This window comes from Mustela putorius, unplaced genomic scaffold, assembly GCF_011764305.1.
Source record: "Mustela putorius furo isolate JIRA1106 unplaced genomic scaffold, ASM1176430v1.1 tig00000196_pilon_pilon_pilon, whole genome shotgun sequence".
Taxonomy (NCBI): domain Eukaryota; kingdom Metazoa; phylum Chordata; class Mammalia; order Carnivora; family Mustelidae; genus Mustela; species Mustela putorius.
Genome location: NW_025421310.1, coordinates 2,672,272 through 2,691,438, shown reverse-complemented (window position 1 = coordinate 2,691,438; position 19,167 = coordinate 2,672,272). Strand labels below are relative to the sequence as shown.

General features: G+C 51.7%; 1 protein-coding gene across 11 annotated transcripts in view; it reads right to left on the bottom strand.

The window, feature by feature from the left end:
* Positions 1–3,738: 3,738 nt before the first annotated feature.
* ZSCAN18 (zinc finger and SCAN domain containing 18) overlaps positions 3,739–19,167 on the bottom strand; it is a 55,341-nt gene continuing 39,912 nt past the window's right edge. The window contains exons 2-9 of one of the 11 annotated variants that reach the window (XM_013049961.2): positions 16,959–17,207; positions 15,941–16,066; positions 10,693–11,165; positions 9,986–10,048; positions 8,815–8,906; positions 7,518–7,617; positions 6,750–6,842; positions 3,739–5,546 (exon numbers count right to left, since the gene is read on the bottom strand). In XM_013049961.2, coding sequence (XP_012905415.1) covers positions 4,780–5,546; positions 6,750–6,842; positions 7,518–7,617; positions 8,815–8,906; positions 9,986–10,048; positions 10,693–11,165; positions 15,941–15,990 — 1,638 coding nt within the window. In that variant the 5' untranslated portion in view covers positions 15,991–16,066; positions 16,959–17,207 and the 3' untranslated portion in view covers positions 3,739–4,779. The other 10 variants (XM_045077312.1, XM_045077310.1, XM_045077313.1 and 7 more) reach the window with 10 other exon arrangements.

Below are 19,167 nucleotides of genomic sequence, written 5' to 3'. Positions count from 1 at the left end.
CCTCCCTTTTCCTGGGCTTCTCTCCTTGTGTTGTGTCTTGTCCTCAAGGAAACCAGATGTTCTGAGTAGATGCGCTTCTTTAGGTGAATGTAATGACAGGCTCCTACCCCTAAATCTAGTACAGGAAGTGGGTCAGGCACAGTTCACTCTCTAGGGAGATACTTCTCATCGGAGAACACTGCATCTGGGAAAGGTTAAGGCTTCCCAATTTGAGTTCAGGTCAGTAAAAATGAAACCAACCACACTGTTTCGCACTCCTTTGAAAATGGCAGGTGACTGAAACTGAGTCACACAAGCTCTTGTCCCACACAGCCCCAGCTCTCCTGCCCCCACAATAACACACACAGGAATACAGCCCGGAGTTGGGAACCATGGGGAGGTGCCCACAGTATCACTGCCACTCTCCATGGTGAGCGAGATACACGTTTCCTGCCCAGCAGGGCCACACCAGTGGAGGGAACTTGAAGTTACACCAGAGTGTCAGGAAAATGGCAGGGACATGTGCTCCTGACCAGAGGGCCTCATTTACTTGGGAGAGTTGCTGGCATGTCTCAGTTACTGACACAGAAGTTGAAGACCCAACAAGGAAGAATGAGAGGCATGAACACAGACTCAGAAGAGGCCATGCAGTTTCTGCCTCACTCACTGGGACGCTTGTGCTCGGAACCCAGTGACGCCACGTGAGAAGTCTAACCACCACCAGGCCACCGTGAGGTTTCCTCAATGCTTTAAATATTCCAGCTACAGCCAGAAAGGATTTCAGCATCTCATTATTTTATATAGCTTTTCTAAGTTTTAAGTTTTTAAGAAAAATCCCCGTGTCTAAAACTTAAGATTCAAGGGATACAAACATCATATTGGTTCTCAGTGTGAATGTGCTGTTTGCTTTCCAAAGCAGTCGCACTGGTTGACACTGGTTTACAAACTCAACCCAGAGCATGATGAAGGCCTGTATTAGTCCATTCAGGCTCCCACAACCGGATACCTTAGGGTGGGTGGCTTTTACCACAGAAACTGATTTTGTCTCAGTTCTGGAGTTGTTCTTTGCTGGAAGTCCAAGACCAAGGTGCTGTCCGGGTTGGTTTCTAGCGAGACCTCTCTTCCCCGTTTGTAGATAGCCGCCTTCTCACTGTGTCCTTGCACATGGCCTTTCTTCTGTGTGCACATGATGAAAGGGTAATCTCTGCTCTTCCTCTTATAAGGAACTGAGGCTGTGGGATTAGGGCCTCATCCCATTCCCTCCCTCCAGGCCCTATCTCCAAATACAGTTACATGGGTGGTTAGGGCTTCAGTGTGTAAGTTTGGGGTGGGAGGCAATTCAGTCTGTAAAAGAGGGTATGTAAGCATTTTCTTCTCATTGAAATTTATTCCCATCTTGCCAGTTTTCCATTTGTGGGATCCGCCCTCCCCGCCCACTCGGAACAGTCATTCTTGGACACCCTGTGGAAACTAGTCAGGAGCTCCATTCCATTCTTCCCACCAGTGCATCTAGGGCTCTCTCTTGCCCTCCAGATACCATGTCCTTTTTTGAGTTATGGCTCAGTGCCCCATGATCTGTACACTTCCCAGCCCTCCCAACTGTGTTGGAGACACTAGGGTCGCCGCCTTGTGCTTTCCATTTTCTCCATCTTTCTCAACGGGCCACATCCCTACCTCTTTGGATGGGAGACCCTTAACACAAACCCAATGCCCCTAATGCCTGAACTAAAGAAGCTTCCTCTGAGATTACCAAGTGGGAACATCTGCCTCTCTGTAGAACCAATCATCCATCTGTGTGCTCTACCCTGCCTTGGTCAGGTTGGTGGCGGCAGGGACTAACAAACAAATCCTGATAGCTTTTCTAGGTTTGGTTTTTGTAGTGGTTTGGGAAGAACAATTCTGAAATGATTTTGAGAGGTCTTTTAGAATTTAGCATACTACTAAACATGCTGATTTCAGAGTTTTCACTATTGACATAATATGGGGGAATAACAGAATGTGCACTGAGGTACTGCTGTACATGTGTGTGCGTGCGCACGTACGAACACATACAGGCCTTTGTGTTTGTACCTGTGTGTCCACGTTTCCCAGCTCACTGGAAGATACTCTAGTAGCAATGAATACACCTCAGGTTTGAAGGCACTCAGATTTGGTCTCAGAGCAGCCCCACTAAAGGAACCAGTTCTCTGGAACTGGAAAATGGCTGATTTTAGGGTAGGAATAATTTGGGCTTGGAATAACTTCTTATACTAAAAAGAACCGTGCAAAAAAAACAGGCAAAAAACAGAGGCATGTCACAGGGATACAGGAGCCTTCTTGAAGAGACTCTCATTGGCCACATCTGGGACAACTTGGGTGCCAAAATAACCAAGGATGGTACTAAGTTATAAAACTTGAAAAAACACGGAGAACACAAGAATCCCTAAATTCATTCTGATTATAAGGACAAATAAATGGAGAGAAGGGAGGGGACTGGCTTGCAGCAGGATGCCCAGGGCTGGGTGGCGAGCCCAGAAGGAGGACTGGTGTTAACCAACAACTCAGAGCACCTGCGTGGCTTGGTGGGTTAAGCCTCTGCCTTTGGCCCAGGTTGTGATCTCGGGGTCCTGGGATTGAGCCCTACATCGGACTCTCTGCTTGGTGGGGGGCCTGCTTCCCCCTCTCTCTGTCTGCTTGTGATCTGTCAAATAAATAAAATCTTCAAAAAAGAAAAAAAAAAGATAACCAACAACTCTGCAACCATCATGGCAAGAACCACTAATGGAAGAGAAACCGGGTGAGGGGGCATTTGGGTGAGAAGCAGTGTATCTCCACTATCTTCACGTGTCTCCCCACAGACTGCTTATTAGCTAAGGGGAAAAGCAACCGTAAGTGGACAAACTGGGCACTTTGAGCAAAGGAATCCTCACTGGAGTAGTAACATTGACCCAGGCTCTCCAAAATGTGTGTGGAGGGGGCAGGGGGCATGAAGCACAGGCAAACGGGAAAATGTTCACAGGGAGGCAGTGGAAGATTTTCTATAAGAAAATTATTTCTAAATAAAACCTTAAAATATAAACAAAAAAGGCACCACCATGTAGCTGTGCACTAAAGACCACAGATGGGAAATGGACAGATGGAGAGCCAGGCTTTCTGGTAATGGCAGACCTATCAGTGGCCCTGAAGCTGAAAACAAGAGCACCTCAGGTGCTACCTCTTTGTGGCAGGAGAGGCAAGCTCATGGGTTAGGCTGGGAAGGAAAGTTCAGAGAGCAAATACAGGTTTATTTATTTAAGATTTTATTTATTTATTTGACAGATCGAGATCACAAGTAGGCAGAGAGGCAGGCAGAGAGAGAGGGAAGCAGGCTCCCCGCTGAGCAGAGAGCCCGATGTGGGGATGATCCCAGGACACTGAGCTCATGACCTGAGCTGAAGGCAGAGGCCCAACCCACTGAGCCACCCAGGTGCCTCCAAATACAGGTTAAAAAAAAAGTTAACCAGAGCCACAGCCAGCTTAGGATGAGGGTGTTGGGGGAAGAGACAATCCCAGACACACACACGTGACTCGGGCTGCAAATCATGGCTCTCCAAGGACAAGAATGGAAGTGATGTGCGTGGTCTTCCAGCTGAGCAAGTGCGGCTTTCCCCCGAACACCAGGGGGTCTAGTGGGGAACAGAGCTACGGCAGGGACAGAGCCTGGGTCTCTAAATCACTACACGGAGCAGAGCTTCCCTCCCATCGACCACACACAACAGTAACAAACATGAGACTGTCACGTGAGTGCGAGAAAAAAATCCTTTATTACTTTAAGCTGCTGCTCTGGGCATCATTACAACAGACTGCCTGCTCAAACACAATGACAAAAAAGAGGCACCAGTTTATCTACAAGAAGCAGTTAAAATTTATGCTCAGGCAAAAGAAACAATGCTGCAATCAGATTATACACACAAAGCAGAAAGTCACCTTAGGCAGCCCGAGGAGTTACGCTTCACCTGTCCAGACAGTCACATCTCATCAACCTCTACTGGTGTCTTCCACCTGCTCTGATCACGAGCCTCCATCCTCTGTGCAAGAAATCCATCGTACTTTGCAGGCTGCTCTTGTATTTAGATGCATGGCTGAGAAGTTTCACGAAACAATATCTGCCTTTACTACATGATGAATTTTTACCTATTTAATTCTACTTCATTGCTTTGTAGCACTGGTGGCCACCCACTAATTTGATTTCACAATTCACTAATGGGCAGAGATGCGTGGTTTGAAAACACTGTAACGAGGCTGCAAGCATTTCTGTGATCTCAGTTAAGCCACTCCACACTTGCAGACGCGTGCATTAACTAGGAGAGTCTGCTAGTGAGGATTCAGAAGTGAGCTTGACATCAGGTATTTATGAAAGGACCAAACAGCTTGAGCAGAAGCCCTGGGGAGCATGAACAGGAGGAGCAGAGACAAGACTGACTTCAGCAAGAGCTGGCAGATCATACCCTTTAAGGCAACTCTACGCTTAGCACAATGACAAACGTTCCACTGCAAGGGTGGTGCTAAAATGGCTATGGAAGAAAGGGAATCTTCTTTCACACCTGACCGCTCGTGCTTGCATGTGGGCGTCTACATGGGTGTGTTTACAAGGAGACGAGGGCTTCCCGAGGGCCCGTCCTGGGTTCTAAGCGCTTTAGCCACATTAGCTCATTGAGAAAACAGATCATGTCCACACAGACACTGCAAAGAAGCCACGCAAGGGTTTCGAAGGACCGGATACATTACTCGGGAATCCCAGGCGGGTGAAGTTGTCCTCTAGGGACACTTTGAGCAAGTGGCTCATCTCTGTGCCTCCGAGTGCACAGGGAAAACATCGCCTGCCACAAACCCCATGCGCCCACTGAGCCTCCCGCTGTCATGGGCTCCACAGGCTGCAGGGTGGGGTCCCAGGGCCCTCCCCAATGCGTATAATTTCTCCTTCTCATGGGTCTTCTGGTGCTCGGCCAGGGCTAGGCTGAAGTGGAAGGTCTTCCAGCAGCCCGGGCATGCGTACAGCTTCCTGCCACTGTGGCTTCTAAGATGATCGATAAAGTGTGAGATCCATGCAAAGGTTTCCCCACACTCGCTGCACGCATAGGGCTTCCCGCGGGACAGCCCAGGCTCCTCAGCAGCAGGGCAAACTGCCGGAGAACCATCCTGGTCCGGCCTAGCCAGGGACCCTGCGCTGTGGCTGGCTGCACCAGGCTCTCTCACGTGGCACGGCAGGTGGCTGCTCACACGGGAGACACACTCAGGGCCCTGCCCACCCACATCCTTCGGGCAGGGCCTCTTTCTCCCAAGGCCTTGGCGCGTGGTGGCTGGCATCACAGGCACCGCGGGACTCTCCCCGGCTGTGCCCCTGTCCTGGGCTGGCTCCCGGATGACTGACCGCCTGTGGGCCATGGTGACAGGGCTTGGTTCCCCCTCCTGAGGATCCAGAGCCTTCTGCAGCTGCTGCTCCTCCTCTGGGGCGGCTCCCGTTAGGGGGCAAACGAGAATTTCCCTCGTGATCCTCTCCATCAGCGTCTCACACATGTTCTCTCTACCTTCCTGCCACCTCCTGCCGCCTGAAATAAGGTCATGATGTGAGCAGTCCCAACTCCAGGGACGCCAAAGGGGTCTGCCCTTCGGGAGAAAACTAACAAAAGGCGCAGGCCAGCGACTGAGATGAAGCAGGATGGAAAGCCGGGGCAAAAGGGAAGCAAGTGAGGACATGGTGCTCGCCACGCACACCATCGTCAATCCCCTCCACAAACCCAGGGGCGATGGATTTGAACAAGACTACTGAGAAGACTGCCGTGTGTCCCCCATCTTTTGCAGTCCCCGAGCTCAAGTGCCTGCCTAAAGACAGTCACTCCCAGCCTGCCTTGTGCTGAAGTGGCCATGTGACTGAGTTCTAGCCCACGAGATGCACGTACAAGTGTAAGGGGTAGGGATGAGTCTCATTTCTGCACTGGGGATGTGAGCTGCAGCGGCCACCGTGACCCGTGTGTGAGTAGAGCCTGGCAATGGACCCATGAGCTGGTAAGCCCGCATCCTCACCAGAAGGGCCCGACGAGCACTTGCGCAGTATACTAACGTGTTCTAACGGGGGCCCCCGATGAAGCAATCTCCTGGGATTCAGGCCCTTGGGAAGTGTCCCACCACAAACATTCACACATACAACCCATGCACCATGAACACTGGTTTGACCATGTGACCTGCTAGTCTAGGGGACTTATTAAGTGTGCATGATGCAAGCAAAGGCTCGCAGAGCACCACAGGACGGTGCTGACCCTCCCAGAACGCTCCCTCTCTGACCCTCGCTGCCACACTGTGAAGAAGCTCAGACCAGCCACGTGGAGAGGCAATGAGGAGAGCGCAGGCTGATTGCTGCAGCTGAGTTCCCCATCAAGAGCCAGCACCAACTGCCACGGTTGAGTGAGACCACCCAGGACAAGTCTCCGGATGACTGTGGCTGTGTACACAGCCCCACAGCCACCACAGGGAAAACAGAGGCCCAGCCAATCCCAGTCAGCGCCGCTGGTGCTCAAGTGACTAAGCTTTGGGGCTGTTATCCAGCAGGAGATAGAACGGCTGGACTGCTACCTCCTGCTCTGACATTTGTGGGCGGGGGGGGGAGGACGGCGGCAAAAGTATGGGACATGGGGTGGAGTAGAGTGAGGTCCAAGTTGAGGTCTTTGTTGAGCCCAGTGGAGCTTCGAGGAGCTCCATCAGCCTCTGAAAGGCGCACCCTCCACCCTGGCCTGACCACAGCTCTTGGACCTCACCTGAGAAGCTGCCTTCCGGTGGTTCCGTTTCAACTAACCGGAGCTCCTCCGTCTCCAGCCTGCAGGTATCATCAGGCTGGGCCAGCTGAAACCCTGGGTGGGATCAAAAAAACCAAAAACTGAAAGAGCCATCAAGAGCAGACTACAAACAGCCAACGATGCACCTCAGCTCTCACAGGCTGGCCGGGGCAGCCCCGATCCTTTCCTCTGTCCTGGGACATCCGCCAAAGCTGCTCTGAGCCCTAGAGAGCTGGGGACTCCCGGCAAACTGGGGAAGGTATGAAGAAGGCCCACTGAGGAAGAAAAGGAAAGCCCAACAGGAAGTGGGAAATTCAAGGGAGAGCAGTCAGAAAAGACCCTACAACTACAACCACAAGGAACTCAGAAGTCTGTGCTGGGTTCTGGTCTGTGGGCAAAGATGTCCACAAAAGAGGGAAGACCCATGAAGGCCAAGAGGCTCCGTCTCTGCACCGAGGAGGAAGGGAAAGTTGACACACTGGGGCCAGGAGGCCTTTCCACGTTCAGAAGCTTCAGGTCACAGAGCAGGGGTTACAAACTCAAAAGCCCAGGGTTCTGGCAGTCCTCAAATGTGTAGATCGAGAAGGGCAGGGCCAAGGTGGGGGCCCTGGCTAGGTCATTCATGGTCAAGTATGTTCAAAACACTGTGGGGCCTTAACCAGAGCCCCACGTGGGAGTTGGAAACCCCTAGACCAATGCTTCTGGAAGAGAACAGAGGATGCAGTATGAGGCCGTGGGGAAAGGTCTCACCCCACAGGAGCAGCTTCCGGAAGGTCTTCAGGTTCTCCTCCGCCGGGTCCAGGTGGCCCCACTCCCCTAGGTACAGAGGCACCTCCGGAAATGTCAACTTCTGAAACAGTAGCACCGCCATGGCTAAGGCTTCCCGAGCAGAGGAAGGATGGACCCTTGTCCCACAATGCCAGGGACCATAATGGGGGTGGCACTATTCTTGGGAGGCTCCTCCCCCCCCAACCACACAGGTCCTGGACCTGGATCCCAGCTTAACCTGATGGAAGGGTTTCTTGGCCCGAGAACTACGGACTTTTTTTTTTTTAAAGATTTTATTTATTTATTTGATGAGAGCAAGCAAGTGCACAAGCAGGGGGAGCAGGAGAGGGGGATGCAGGCTCCCTGTCAAGTGGGGAGCCCGAGGCAGGGCTCAAGCCCAGTACTCGGGGATAAGCCAAAGGCAGATCCCCAACCAACCTAGTGGCCCAGGTGCCCCAGAGCTAGGGACTTTGTCAGCTGGGCCTGCCCCAGGCACTGCAGATGTTTCCCGCCCTCCTCTCTGTGGATGTCAGCAGCACCTCCTCCCCCGAGAAGTACTGACAAGCCAAGCAGTCTCTAGACATCACCCAATGTCCCCCGAGGGGTAAAGCCACCCTGGCTGAGAGCCACTGCTGTAGACGACCCCAGAGTCTCCTATGTCTGCCACCCCTGCACGCCACACAGGGCCCAGGCCAGCACCTGTGGGGACTGGGACAGCCATCCTCACTGCCGTCAGGAGAAGCAGTCACCATGACAAAGGCCACGGGCTCTGTAAGGTCTGGGGGAGCTGTCTCCCGGGGAGAGGTAAGGGCACGTCCAGGCCCAGAGTGCCGAAGGGCAGGGGGCATGGGAGTGGGGAAGGGAGTCGTGGCTAGCAACAATGGTGCACCCCAGAAGAGAGGAACAGTGCCTTGGCCACAGCCAGAGGGATGAGGGCCAGGGAGTCGCCATACCGGGTGGGCAGGTTGCTGACAGAAAGGGAGACCCTGTCCAACATTCCTAAGGGGGAAGTGGCAGCACTCAGGCTGCTTACTCTGATCCCAGAGACCTCTCCTTGCCTCATCCCCACCAACTCTCAGCCAGGCTCATGTCTTGGTTTCCTGGGGTGGCAGCAGCTCAGGTGTCCAGCCCTGGAACCTCAGCCCACCCCAGCTCCTCCTGTGGAGCGGGTGGCATGTTAACAATGGGGAGAGGGAGAGAGCCTCACAAGATAGGATGACAGATCCACCTCCTGGGGAACAGGACCGATGAGCCCCCGGACAAGAAAGACCCTACTCACCTTCGGCTCGACCTTTGCAGGCTTGGCCTCTTCAGTCTTCTTGTTGCCGATGTTCCCCTGTTCCAGAAGCACAGGGTCTGGAGAGGGACAGGCTGGGAGAAGGGGAGACAAAGATGAGGAGACTGGTTTTACACAGCTGGGCAGCCCGAACCAATGAGGGAGACCCCACCGCCTCCCTTGCATAGGTCCCAGAGAGTGAAGAGTTCTCCAACTCAGAGGAAGGGAGGACCAAGTGCTCATGTCACAGCAGGTCCCAAGCTCAAGGGGCCCCACAACTGTCCTCAACTGACAGAGCAGAGCACACCAAGAAGAAAGCAAAAAGAAGTTCGAGGTCAGTAGTGGCCCCAGGAATTCAAACTAAAGCCACAAATCAGAGAATGCTTTCATACCCATTAGCATAACGGAAATCTTAAACAGCAAGAACGTACGGTGCCGGCGTGGATGTGGGGAAGTGGGCACCCTTGTACACTGGCACTGTGTATGCTACGGAACTTCTACAAAACCACGTGGAATGTCCTCTGTCCAGTGATCCCGAGGAACCCACCAACACAAACGAAACCTCCCACACCAGGTACAGGCCTGAGGACGTTTAACAGCACATTTGTAGGAAGAGGCAGAAACCTTAATGGCAGTAACTTCCAACTCGGGACTGGGAAGGGCAGATCCTGTGAAATGCCATGAAGGTAAAAGAATGGCACTGGATATCTGGCCACCATCTGGAGGGGGCTGGCTGGGTGACACACTCTGAACAGTATGAGCTCAGGCACAAAAAAATCACCTCCAGGGAGAAGGCCACAAATCCTCTGAGGAGACTCCTGGGTGAGATGTGTGTGCACCCAAGAGATGTGCAGAGACACATAAAGGAACACATGCCAGGGGGCACCACTTGGTCTAGTTTTAGAGGACACATGGGGTGGAGAGATTATTACTTTTTTTCTTTGTACCTCAACACTTTTCACTATTAATAGCAAAGCACGTATACCTTCTATGATCTTTGATAACAAATTTAATTAGAAATACTTATCATGTTCACCAGAGCCTATAGGAAGAAGTCAGCACAGACTTCCAGGCTTCGGTTACCTGGCCTCCCTCTAACTCCCTCCCACCCTCTCCCAACCTCCCCCAATCAAACCCTGGCCCATACCCGCCCAAGGGCTAGCTGGTCACTCACAGTTGTCAGGGGATGCCTGGGTCTCGCTGGGCTCCAGGTCTTCACTGGCCCTCGCAGACCCACCTGGTAGTAACGGACAACAGAGGCTCAGCACGCTTCCCACACTCCCCCTTCCTCAAGGCTGTGGACAGCTCCATGGGAGACTCAACAGCATTCCTGCTTATACTCAAAGGGCGCGTGAGCCCAAAAGGGAGAGATGTGCTAACAATCACACAGTAAACCTGCAGGGGATGGGCATGGACATAGGCTTCTGACCAAGAGCCCAAGGCTCCAGACCACCCCCACCACCAGTCCTTCAGGCCCTGCCCTCAAATGTGGTTAACAGCCCACCCAGCCCCACGGCTCCTCTTCTTACCTTATTGAGGGGATAGAAACAAATGCCCAGAACATTTACTCAGCTTTTAAGGGGCTGGTTCCCTTCTGCTTCCTTGCATCGGGAAGGCAGATGTGAGGGCAGGAGCCTGAGCAGTCTTCCCGGTCCATGTGACAACTCTGAGGATGCTGCCACTGGGCAGGGTGGTGAGGCTGCAGCCCCCACCAGCTCTGGGATGCTCACCTCTGTGCCTCTTATACACCAGGGAGCTCAACTCTCAGGGAAGCCACTGACTGGCTTGGGCTCTATGCTGTCAATTTTACGCCTTCCAAGGCTGACCACCCCACTTCCTATTTCTTCTGTGGTCTACTCTCCTCTGGGGTAGCTGCCTCACCTGGCTCTTCCAGGGCCTTGGTAAGGTCCTTCACCAGGGAGGCTGCCTTCTTGCAGCTCTCAGGACACTGTGCCACCACCAGGGGCCGGACATTGTCAGGCAGGACGCTCAGGAACTGCTCCAGCACCAGCAGCTCCAGCATCTGCTCCTTTGAATGCACCTCGGGCTGCAGCCACTGGCGGCACAGCTCAAAGAGCTCGGTCATGGCCTGGTGGGGTCCAGCCGCTTCCTGGTAGATGAAGTTCCGGAAATGCTGGCGGGAGAACTCAAGGTCCCTCCCGAGGACAGTCTTGGGGTCCTCCTCCTGGTCCTCAGCTGCTGATCCTAGCAGAGGCAGTTCTGGGGGAATTAGGGAGCCCCGAGGGGTGGCAAATGCCTTCTCCAAAGGCAACATCTTTTCAAACCCGCACTGGGAAATGTGACGAGCCAGGGACAGGCCAGGGGTTGTGGAGGGCGAATTCACGTAACTGCAGCTGCAAAGGACAGAGAGAATAGCAGGACGCTCTGGGATCTCAGCCAGAATCCAGACCTGCACAGGAAAGACAAGAGATGCCTACACAACGAGAAGCCAGCCACAAGGCATCCATACCAGAGAAGAACAAGTAGGGTCCCCTGAGCTCATCAGTCCCACTCACCACACCAGGAGTCCATGCAGAATTATTTCCAAGCAATCTGCTTGTTAGATATCAGCAGAGTTTTACACTTGCATAGATAAAAATTAACATAAAAAGTGGGAGGCGGAAAGACTCATTTTGTAAGACTGGTATTACCAGGATTAAAAAAAAATCAGTCACAGCTAAGAGTAAAGTTAAAGGATCTCACTTTCTAAAAATGTAAAAATCTTAAAACATTACAAAACTCACTCCAACAATGTATACTCAAAGCATGTGATACCATGCCAGATTTGGGTGTATCCCAGACTTCTTTCACCTTTGGAAGGGCTAGGTATCACCACTGTCCCTCCTATTTAGATAACTGTAAAATCTGAAAACACAGCTGACCCTTGAATACCTTGAACTGCATGGTCCACTTAAGGTGGATTTTTTTTTTTTAAGATTTTATTTGTTTATTTGACAGACAGAGATCACAAGTAGGCAGAGAGGCAGGCAGAGAGAGGAGGAAGCAGGCTCCCTGCTGAGCAGAGAGCCTGATGTGGGGCTCGATCCCAGACCCCTGGGATCATGACCTGAGCTGAAGGCAGAGGCTTTAACCCACTGAGCCACCCAGGTGCCCCAAGGTGAATTTCTTTTTTTATAAATCAGTACCATACTTAAACGCATTCTCCCTTTTTTACAATTAGAACATTTTTTTCTCTTAACCTTATTGTAAGAATACAATATTTAAAAAGTGTTATATACAAAACGTAAGTTAACCAACTGATTATCTGTAAGGCTTCCAGTCAACAGAAGCTATTGGTAGATAAGTGTTTGGGAAGCCAAAAATTATACACAGATTTTTGATAATGCCCTAATCTTCAACTTCTTCAGGGTCAACCATAGATCAGTAAACAATCAGCATCTACTTCTGGAAATGGCACAGGACTGCAGACCCAGCCTGACCCACCCTCAGAACCAGGTGGGAAGCAGAAGTTGGCCAGGAGGAGAGTACAATGGTGGGGGGAGAGGAGAGACTGTGGTGTTTAGGTCCTGGGAGTTCAGGTCCTGCTCTGTCCTCTCCCCACCCCCAGTGGATCCTGATGGGCAGCGGCATCATCTGAGAGAAGCTAGATTCGGGATGTTTAGGTGAACTCTCTTGACTGTAACTGCTGGCAAACAGTGAGCAAGCTGAACAAGGAACCCGGCAGGCCACCACTGGCCAGGCCACCTGCTGTTGGCTTCAGGCTCCCAGTGCCTTCACCAGCTGTGAGTACACAGGGATATGCACTCCAGCTCCTCCCAGAACCTGCTGGGTCTGCACTTTTCCCCGCATAACCGGGAGATCCACAGACCCCACCAGGAGGGACACATCCCAGACAAAAGCTGCACCCAAACCCCGTGGGAATGCTCTCCCTGGCTGAATCACAGAAACCAACGTTTTTCTTCCGTACACGTCTGGGGAAGTCAAGAAAATGTAGTGAGGATTTTGTCTTTTTTTTTTTTTTTTTTAAAGATTTTATTTATTTATTTGACAGAGAGAGATCACAGGTAGGTAGAGAGGCTGGCAGAGAGAGAGAGGGAGGGGAGCAGGCCACAGAGCCCGATGTGGGACTCGATCCCAGGACCCTGAGATCATGACCAGAGCCGAAGGCAGCGGCTTAACCCACTGAGCCACCCAGGCGCCCGAGGATTTTGTCTTTACAGAGAAAACTGCAATGAGGACCCGGGCACCAATGACCTCCTCCAGAGAAAGGGAAGATGTGCTCTGACATTCCACCAGGGCACAGGGCCCAAAGACCTTGTAGCTGGGGGTGTCAGATTCCAATCACATCAAATGTCCAGAAGAGGCAAGTCCACAGAGACAGAAAGTAGCTCAGTGGCTACCAGGGGCAGGGGGGTCAGAGTCAGAGGGACTGCCCTGCACTTCTTCCTGGAGTGATAAAATGTTCTAAAATTCACCATAGTATTGGTTGTACAACTCTGTGAATGCGCAAAAACCAACAAATTGCACATTTTAAATAGGTGAACTCTTTTGGTATGTCAACTGTATCTCAATAAAGCTGTTAAATATAGATGGGGAAAAAAAAAAAAAACGTTGGCAGAGGCCCCAGGGCCCATCGCTCCCCCTCTCTGAGGCTACACCAGGGGTCTGAAGCCATTCCACACAGAGTTCCATTCCCTTAAGGAAGAGACAGCTGGGTCGCACCGTTTCCCTCGCACACCCCGCCTCAGCCTGCCCTGCTCCCTACAGCACTCCTCCTGTCTTGCACAGGTCTGGGCTCTGAAAGGGCCCCCCATGGAGACCTTCCCTCCATCCACACCTCCTCACTCGGTCTTACCTGCCTATCACCTGCTTTCCCTGCTGGGAACGTAAACCCCAGGAGAGTTGAGGTTACTCACAGCGAACGCTCTGGGCAGTTCCTGGCTCAGTATTTGTTGAGTGCGTAAATTATCTTTTTCAACTCATTTTAGAGAGAGAAAGAGCACAACAGGGTAGAGGGGCGGAAGGAGAGAGAATCTCAAGCAGACTCGCCACTGACTGTGGAGCCCCACCATCCCAGGACCCCGAGATCATAATCTGAGCCAAAATTAAGAGCCAGCTGCTCAACCCACTGAGCCACTCAGGTGCCCATTATTTAAATCACTTTTAAATGGTTCCAGTCCTCTAATAACAGGCATGCTGGCTATTCCTAATTTTTGCTGGCCATTACCCTCATATCAGGCTGGGGATATACCTGGAAGGTCAAAGTAGAAGGAGGACCACTGGGCATGTGCTGTGACCCACAGCAGCCCACTGGAGGCAACCCAGCCTCTGCCACCCACTACAGCAGTGTTCACCAGGGTTCTCCTTCCCCGCACTCTGCATGGGGGACCTCAGACCACAAAACCTGCTCCTTCCACTCTGTCAGTCAGCGGCCTGCTTTTCGATGGCACTTATAGCTCCCTATCTATTAAGTAATTAAAGTGGTCTCTCTCTGGCTTGGTCTTGCCAGTGTCCCCGTCTGTGGCTTGTCTTTTTAGTTTATGCTCTTTCAGCTATAAGGGTCTAATGTTTACTTTTCTTTTTTCCCCGAAATAAATTTCTGAGTTCCAAAACTTGTTTGTAAAGAGCTTCCCTGGGGCACCTGGGTGGCTCAGTCGTTAAACATCTGCCTTTGTCTCAGGTGCTTCTCCCTTTCCCACTACCCCTGCTTGTGTTCCCTCTCTCACTGCCTCTTTCTATGTCAAATAAATTTTTAAAATCTTTAAAAATAGATGAGTAAGTAAAGAGCTTCTTCCCCTACTCAGGATGAGAAATGTACTCTTGCATTTCCTCTGCTAGGGCCACGAGGGGCAAATGCAGGACAGTCTCAGTTGTGAGAACGCAACTTTGCCTGGTGGCTAAAGCAACCAGAGAACCTGTCTGTGTCAGGTCTGGGTGTGTCCCTGTTACAAAAGAGGCTGCTGGCTGGGCTTCTGGACTCTAGCTTTTGTAACCACGTTGCTGCCGTTGACTAATCTAGAGCCTCTTCTGGCAACTGAAGTGTTGCCAGCTCCAGCCAGCAGCACAGCCATATTTATCCCAACAGGCACAGGGTACACAGAGCTCTATGTGGAGCACGGGCAGGTGTGCGGTCACACAAGCAAGTAATTTGCGTTTCCTTAGGATACCACAGGCACTACTGTTCTGTGTGGGTCCTGTCTCAGAAGCTTACCTTGAACTCACTAGAAAGTGCATGCACAGATCTCATCGTCCTGCACTGGAGCCTCATGAACTGGTCACGCTGCTGCAAGGATGTTGTTAGGCAGAGGGACCACCAGAACTCTTCCCTGTACCCAGCTCCCTTGAGTAAAGCCATTCCCCACTGCCCAAATTACTCCTGGCTCAGTCACCAGGCAGCTACCCACCCCATCACATACACATCTTGGGGCCTCGGGGGATTTACCTCAGATGGGGATGGAAATTTCCTAGAGCCCAGGCTCCCCTTGCATCCCTGCCCACAAGTCCTAGGATGCAGAGGAAGCCGTGGGGGGCCGAAGGGGGAGCAGGTGAGCTGAGAGGTCCCCAAGCCCTGTGGTGCTCCTGCAAGCAAATCCCTCGCACACTGGGCTAAGCAGAGCTCAAGGCTGGCTTCTAACTCCTCAACTCTACCTCCAGGCCTGCCCTGCCTCACTTCCCCCTCTCCACATATGCCCATCTCAGGTGACTCAAGATACTCACAGGGTCTCTTGGCCTCAACCAATAATAATTTACTCATTACAAAGGGCGCCTTTAAAATGAGAAAACGGGGGCGCCTGGGTGGCTTAGTGGGTTAAAGCCTCTGCCTTCAGCTCCGGTCATGATCTCAGGGTCCTGGGATAGAGCCCCGCACTGGGCTCTCTGCTCGGTGGGGAGCCTGCTTCCCCCTCTCTCTCTGCCTGCCTCTCTGCCTACTTGTGATGTCTGTGTCAAATAAATAAATAAAATCTTTAAAATAAAATAAAATAAAATGAGAAAACGAAGATCAAGGGATCATCCTTAACATCTTAGCTGTCTTCTATGGTCCCTGCCAAGAGTGCAAACTCTGGATCCACTTGGGAGAACAGATCGGCCCAAATCAAGAAAAGTCCTACACAACTGGCCTGAACTTCCCAAAAGCCTGAAGGACAGAACACAAAAGTCAGAAACTCACAGAGGCAAAGAATACACATGTGGCCCTGGACCAGAAAAGGTACAGGACATTGTTGAGGTTTGGGGGGAAAAGGGGGACCAAACCCTGGTACAGAAAAGAGGATGGTGGAGCTGTCCAGCTCAGCCTCTAGGGTGTCAGCGAAGACATACAAAAGGTATGTGAGAGAGAAGTGGAGAAGGGGAAAAAGGGAGGAGCGGGGAGAGGAGAGAGAGGGAAGGAAGTGGGGAATGAGGAGGAAAAGTGACATAAGTACAAAACAAAATATTAAGAGATGAATCTAACCAAAAGACGTGCAATTCTAAGATCTTTCCTTAAAACGCTTCTGAACATTTTCCCCCACAAACAATATCCTCAGTCATCCCCATTTCCTCTTGCCGGCTCCTCCAGCAGCAAAATAGAGAGACCCATGCTCGCCTTTCTCTTGGGTTTCTTCGCCCACCAAAGGGATCTAATACAAGGACAGACAATCCGCCCCGGGCAACTGGGAAGAGGCAGGGAGTCAGGGAGCCTGGCAGCAGAGATGACCTCTAATCCCCAGGCCCCACCTCGGGTCCCACCCCGGGTGGCTCTGCACCGCCCCCTCTCTGAGCTGCACACTCGGGGTACCGCAGCCCCCTCCCTGCTACCACCCAGGACGCCACAGTCTGCCGCTCCTCCCGCCTAGGGACACCCTCAGCCCTCGAGTCCCCTCTCGTAATCCCCTCCCTCTCCCAGGCCGCAGAAGGGTGACCTCAATCGTTCCTAGGCCCCCCTCTGCGGTCTCTCAGCCACGTCCTCCCCGCCCCATACCCTGGGGAACCGCACCCCCCACCTCATCCCCACCCCAGGAGCTCCCAGCCTCCACCCCTAAGCCGCCCGGCCTCACACCGCAGAATCTCCTCCCCTCCCCAACCCGGGGTCGCTCCCTGCCCCCACAGGTCACCTCCGAACGCAGCTGCGCGAAGCACACTGGCGGGACCGTTACGATCCGCTCAACAAAAGCACGCCGTAGAGCATCCCGGCCGCGGGCCATACCTACCTCCTGCGTAGTGGTCCTCGGCCGGTTCCAGCCGCCAGGAGCTCGGCGCGATGACGTCAGTCAGACTGCGCGTGCGCACTGGGCCTGCATCACGGACTACGACTCCCAGACTGCAGCGGGGCGTTCCCCAGGGCGAGGGCAGAGCGAAGACGCAACGACTGAACGGACAGCCAATCAGGGACAGAGCTAGCCTTCCTCAGCTTCTAGGGCTCTCGTGCGCCTGCGTCATTTTCGATCCATGGCAACGCGCTAAAACAACCCGAGGTGGGGAAATACACCGCCCTGAGAACCAGAGACGAGGAGACACTGAGGCACTGACAGACAGAGAGAGACAAGAAGACGCAGGGACAGGGAGTGAGAGAGATGAACCCAGAGATGGAGAGACAGGGACAAGGAGACCAAGATTCCCAGAATCAAAGAAGGCGGTATACAGAGGAGGGGAAAGTGAAGGGGAGGCCGACAGACAGAAGCCCTCGAAGGAAGAAAGATCGAGAAGGGGAGGTCTAGGCACGAGGAAACTCAGACATGGACGGAGCCAGCGACAGCGACAAAGTCCGGGACAGACAGAAATGGGTAGACCCACAACTGGGAACACAAAGACACACAAAGACGGTAGACTTTGACGTAAAACCAGAGACGGAGACAGAGAAGGTGAGAAGCGGGATGTGGAGAGACCCAGAGACTGAGCAACAACGGGGCAGACACCCAGAGACAGACGGAGGCACTGAGACCCAGGGACGCTGATTCGCTGAAAAGGGAGATGGGGTCTGCATATCCAGGAACTGACAGAACTGGAAGACTAGCCAAGCTGGGGGATTCGGGAGTCGCGAAAACGGAGGAAAATGTAACAGGCCGGCTGGGGTGAGTGCCCAGAGGCGCAAGACAGGTGTCGCCACTTGACTAGACGGGACATACAGGGCAAGGGCTAGGACGCTCCTTCCCATTCCAGAATTTTCTAGATAACAGTTTATAGGACTGACATTCTGTGCAAATGTGATTTTCGTTTTTAATTGGGGGCGAGGGGCAGGCAGAAGAGGGAAGGAGAATCTGAAGCAGGCCCAGGGTAAAGCCCCTTGTGGGCCTCCATCTCGGGATTTTGAGATCATGACCTGAGCTGAAATCAATAATTCAAGCTTACCTAGCTGAGACACCCAAGGCGCCCCTGTAAAAAATGATTAAAAAAAAAAATACACACACACACACACATTTGAGAGAGAGAGAGATCATGACCAGGGTTGGGGGTGTGGGGTAGAGGGAAAAGCAGACTTCCCAGTAAGCAGGAAGCGGGATACCAGACTCAATTCCAGGACCCTGAGATAAGCCCAGCAGAAAGCAGATGCTTAGCCAACTAAACCACCCAGGGGCCTGAAAACTGATTTTTAAAAACATTTATCTTAACAGGTCATTTTATATATTTTATTTATTTACAACAACTCTCACATTTTTGGGTATTCAGTTCTATGAGTCTTAACTTGTATAACCACCAACACAGAACAAAGAACAGATCCACTGTACAACAAACTCCTTCCTGATACTCCTCTCTCCCACCCACAACCCTGGCAGCCACTGATCCATTTTCCATGGACTTAGAATCGGAGTAGGTGGCCGTTTGAGATTTGCTTTTTTCACTGGACATAATTCCTTTGAGTTGTAGTGATAGTTTGTTCCTTTTTATTGCCACTTTTCGATGGTTTCAATATACCACAGTTTGTTCGAACATTCAACTACTAAAAGACATTTTTGTTGTTTCTGGTATTTTGCTATTACAAATAAAGCCACAATGAACATTAGTATAAATGTTTGTATGTAAACCTTCCTAAGTCTTCATTTTTCTGGGATAAATAACCAAGAGTGCAACTGCTCAATTACATGGCAAACAGATGTTTAGAAGTACCATTTTAAATTCCTAGGAGCAACATATCTGAACACATTCTTACAGCAATTGATGTTCCCCCTTTTTAAATTTTTTATTTTTTTAAGTAATCTCTACATCCAACATGGGACTCCAATTTACAGCCATTAAGTTTAAGAGTTGCTCCACCTACCAAGTCAGCCAGGTGGCCCAGTGTTTATTTTAGCCATCCTGATTTGTAGTGACATCTCATTGCTTTTAATTTGGATTTCACTAATGATTAATAATGTTGAACATACTTCCATATTCTCCATCTGTGTATCTGCAGTGAAACATCTGTTCCTGTCTTACGCTCAT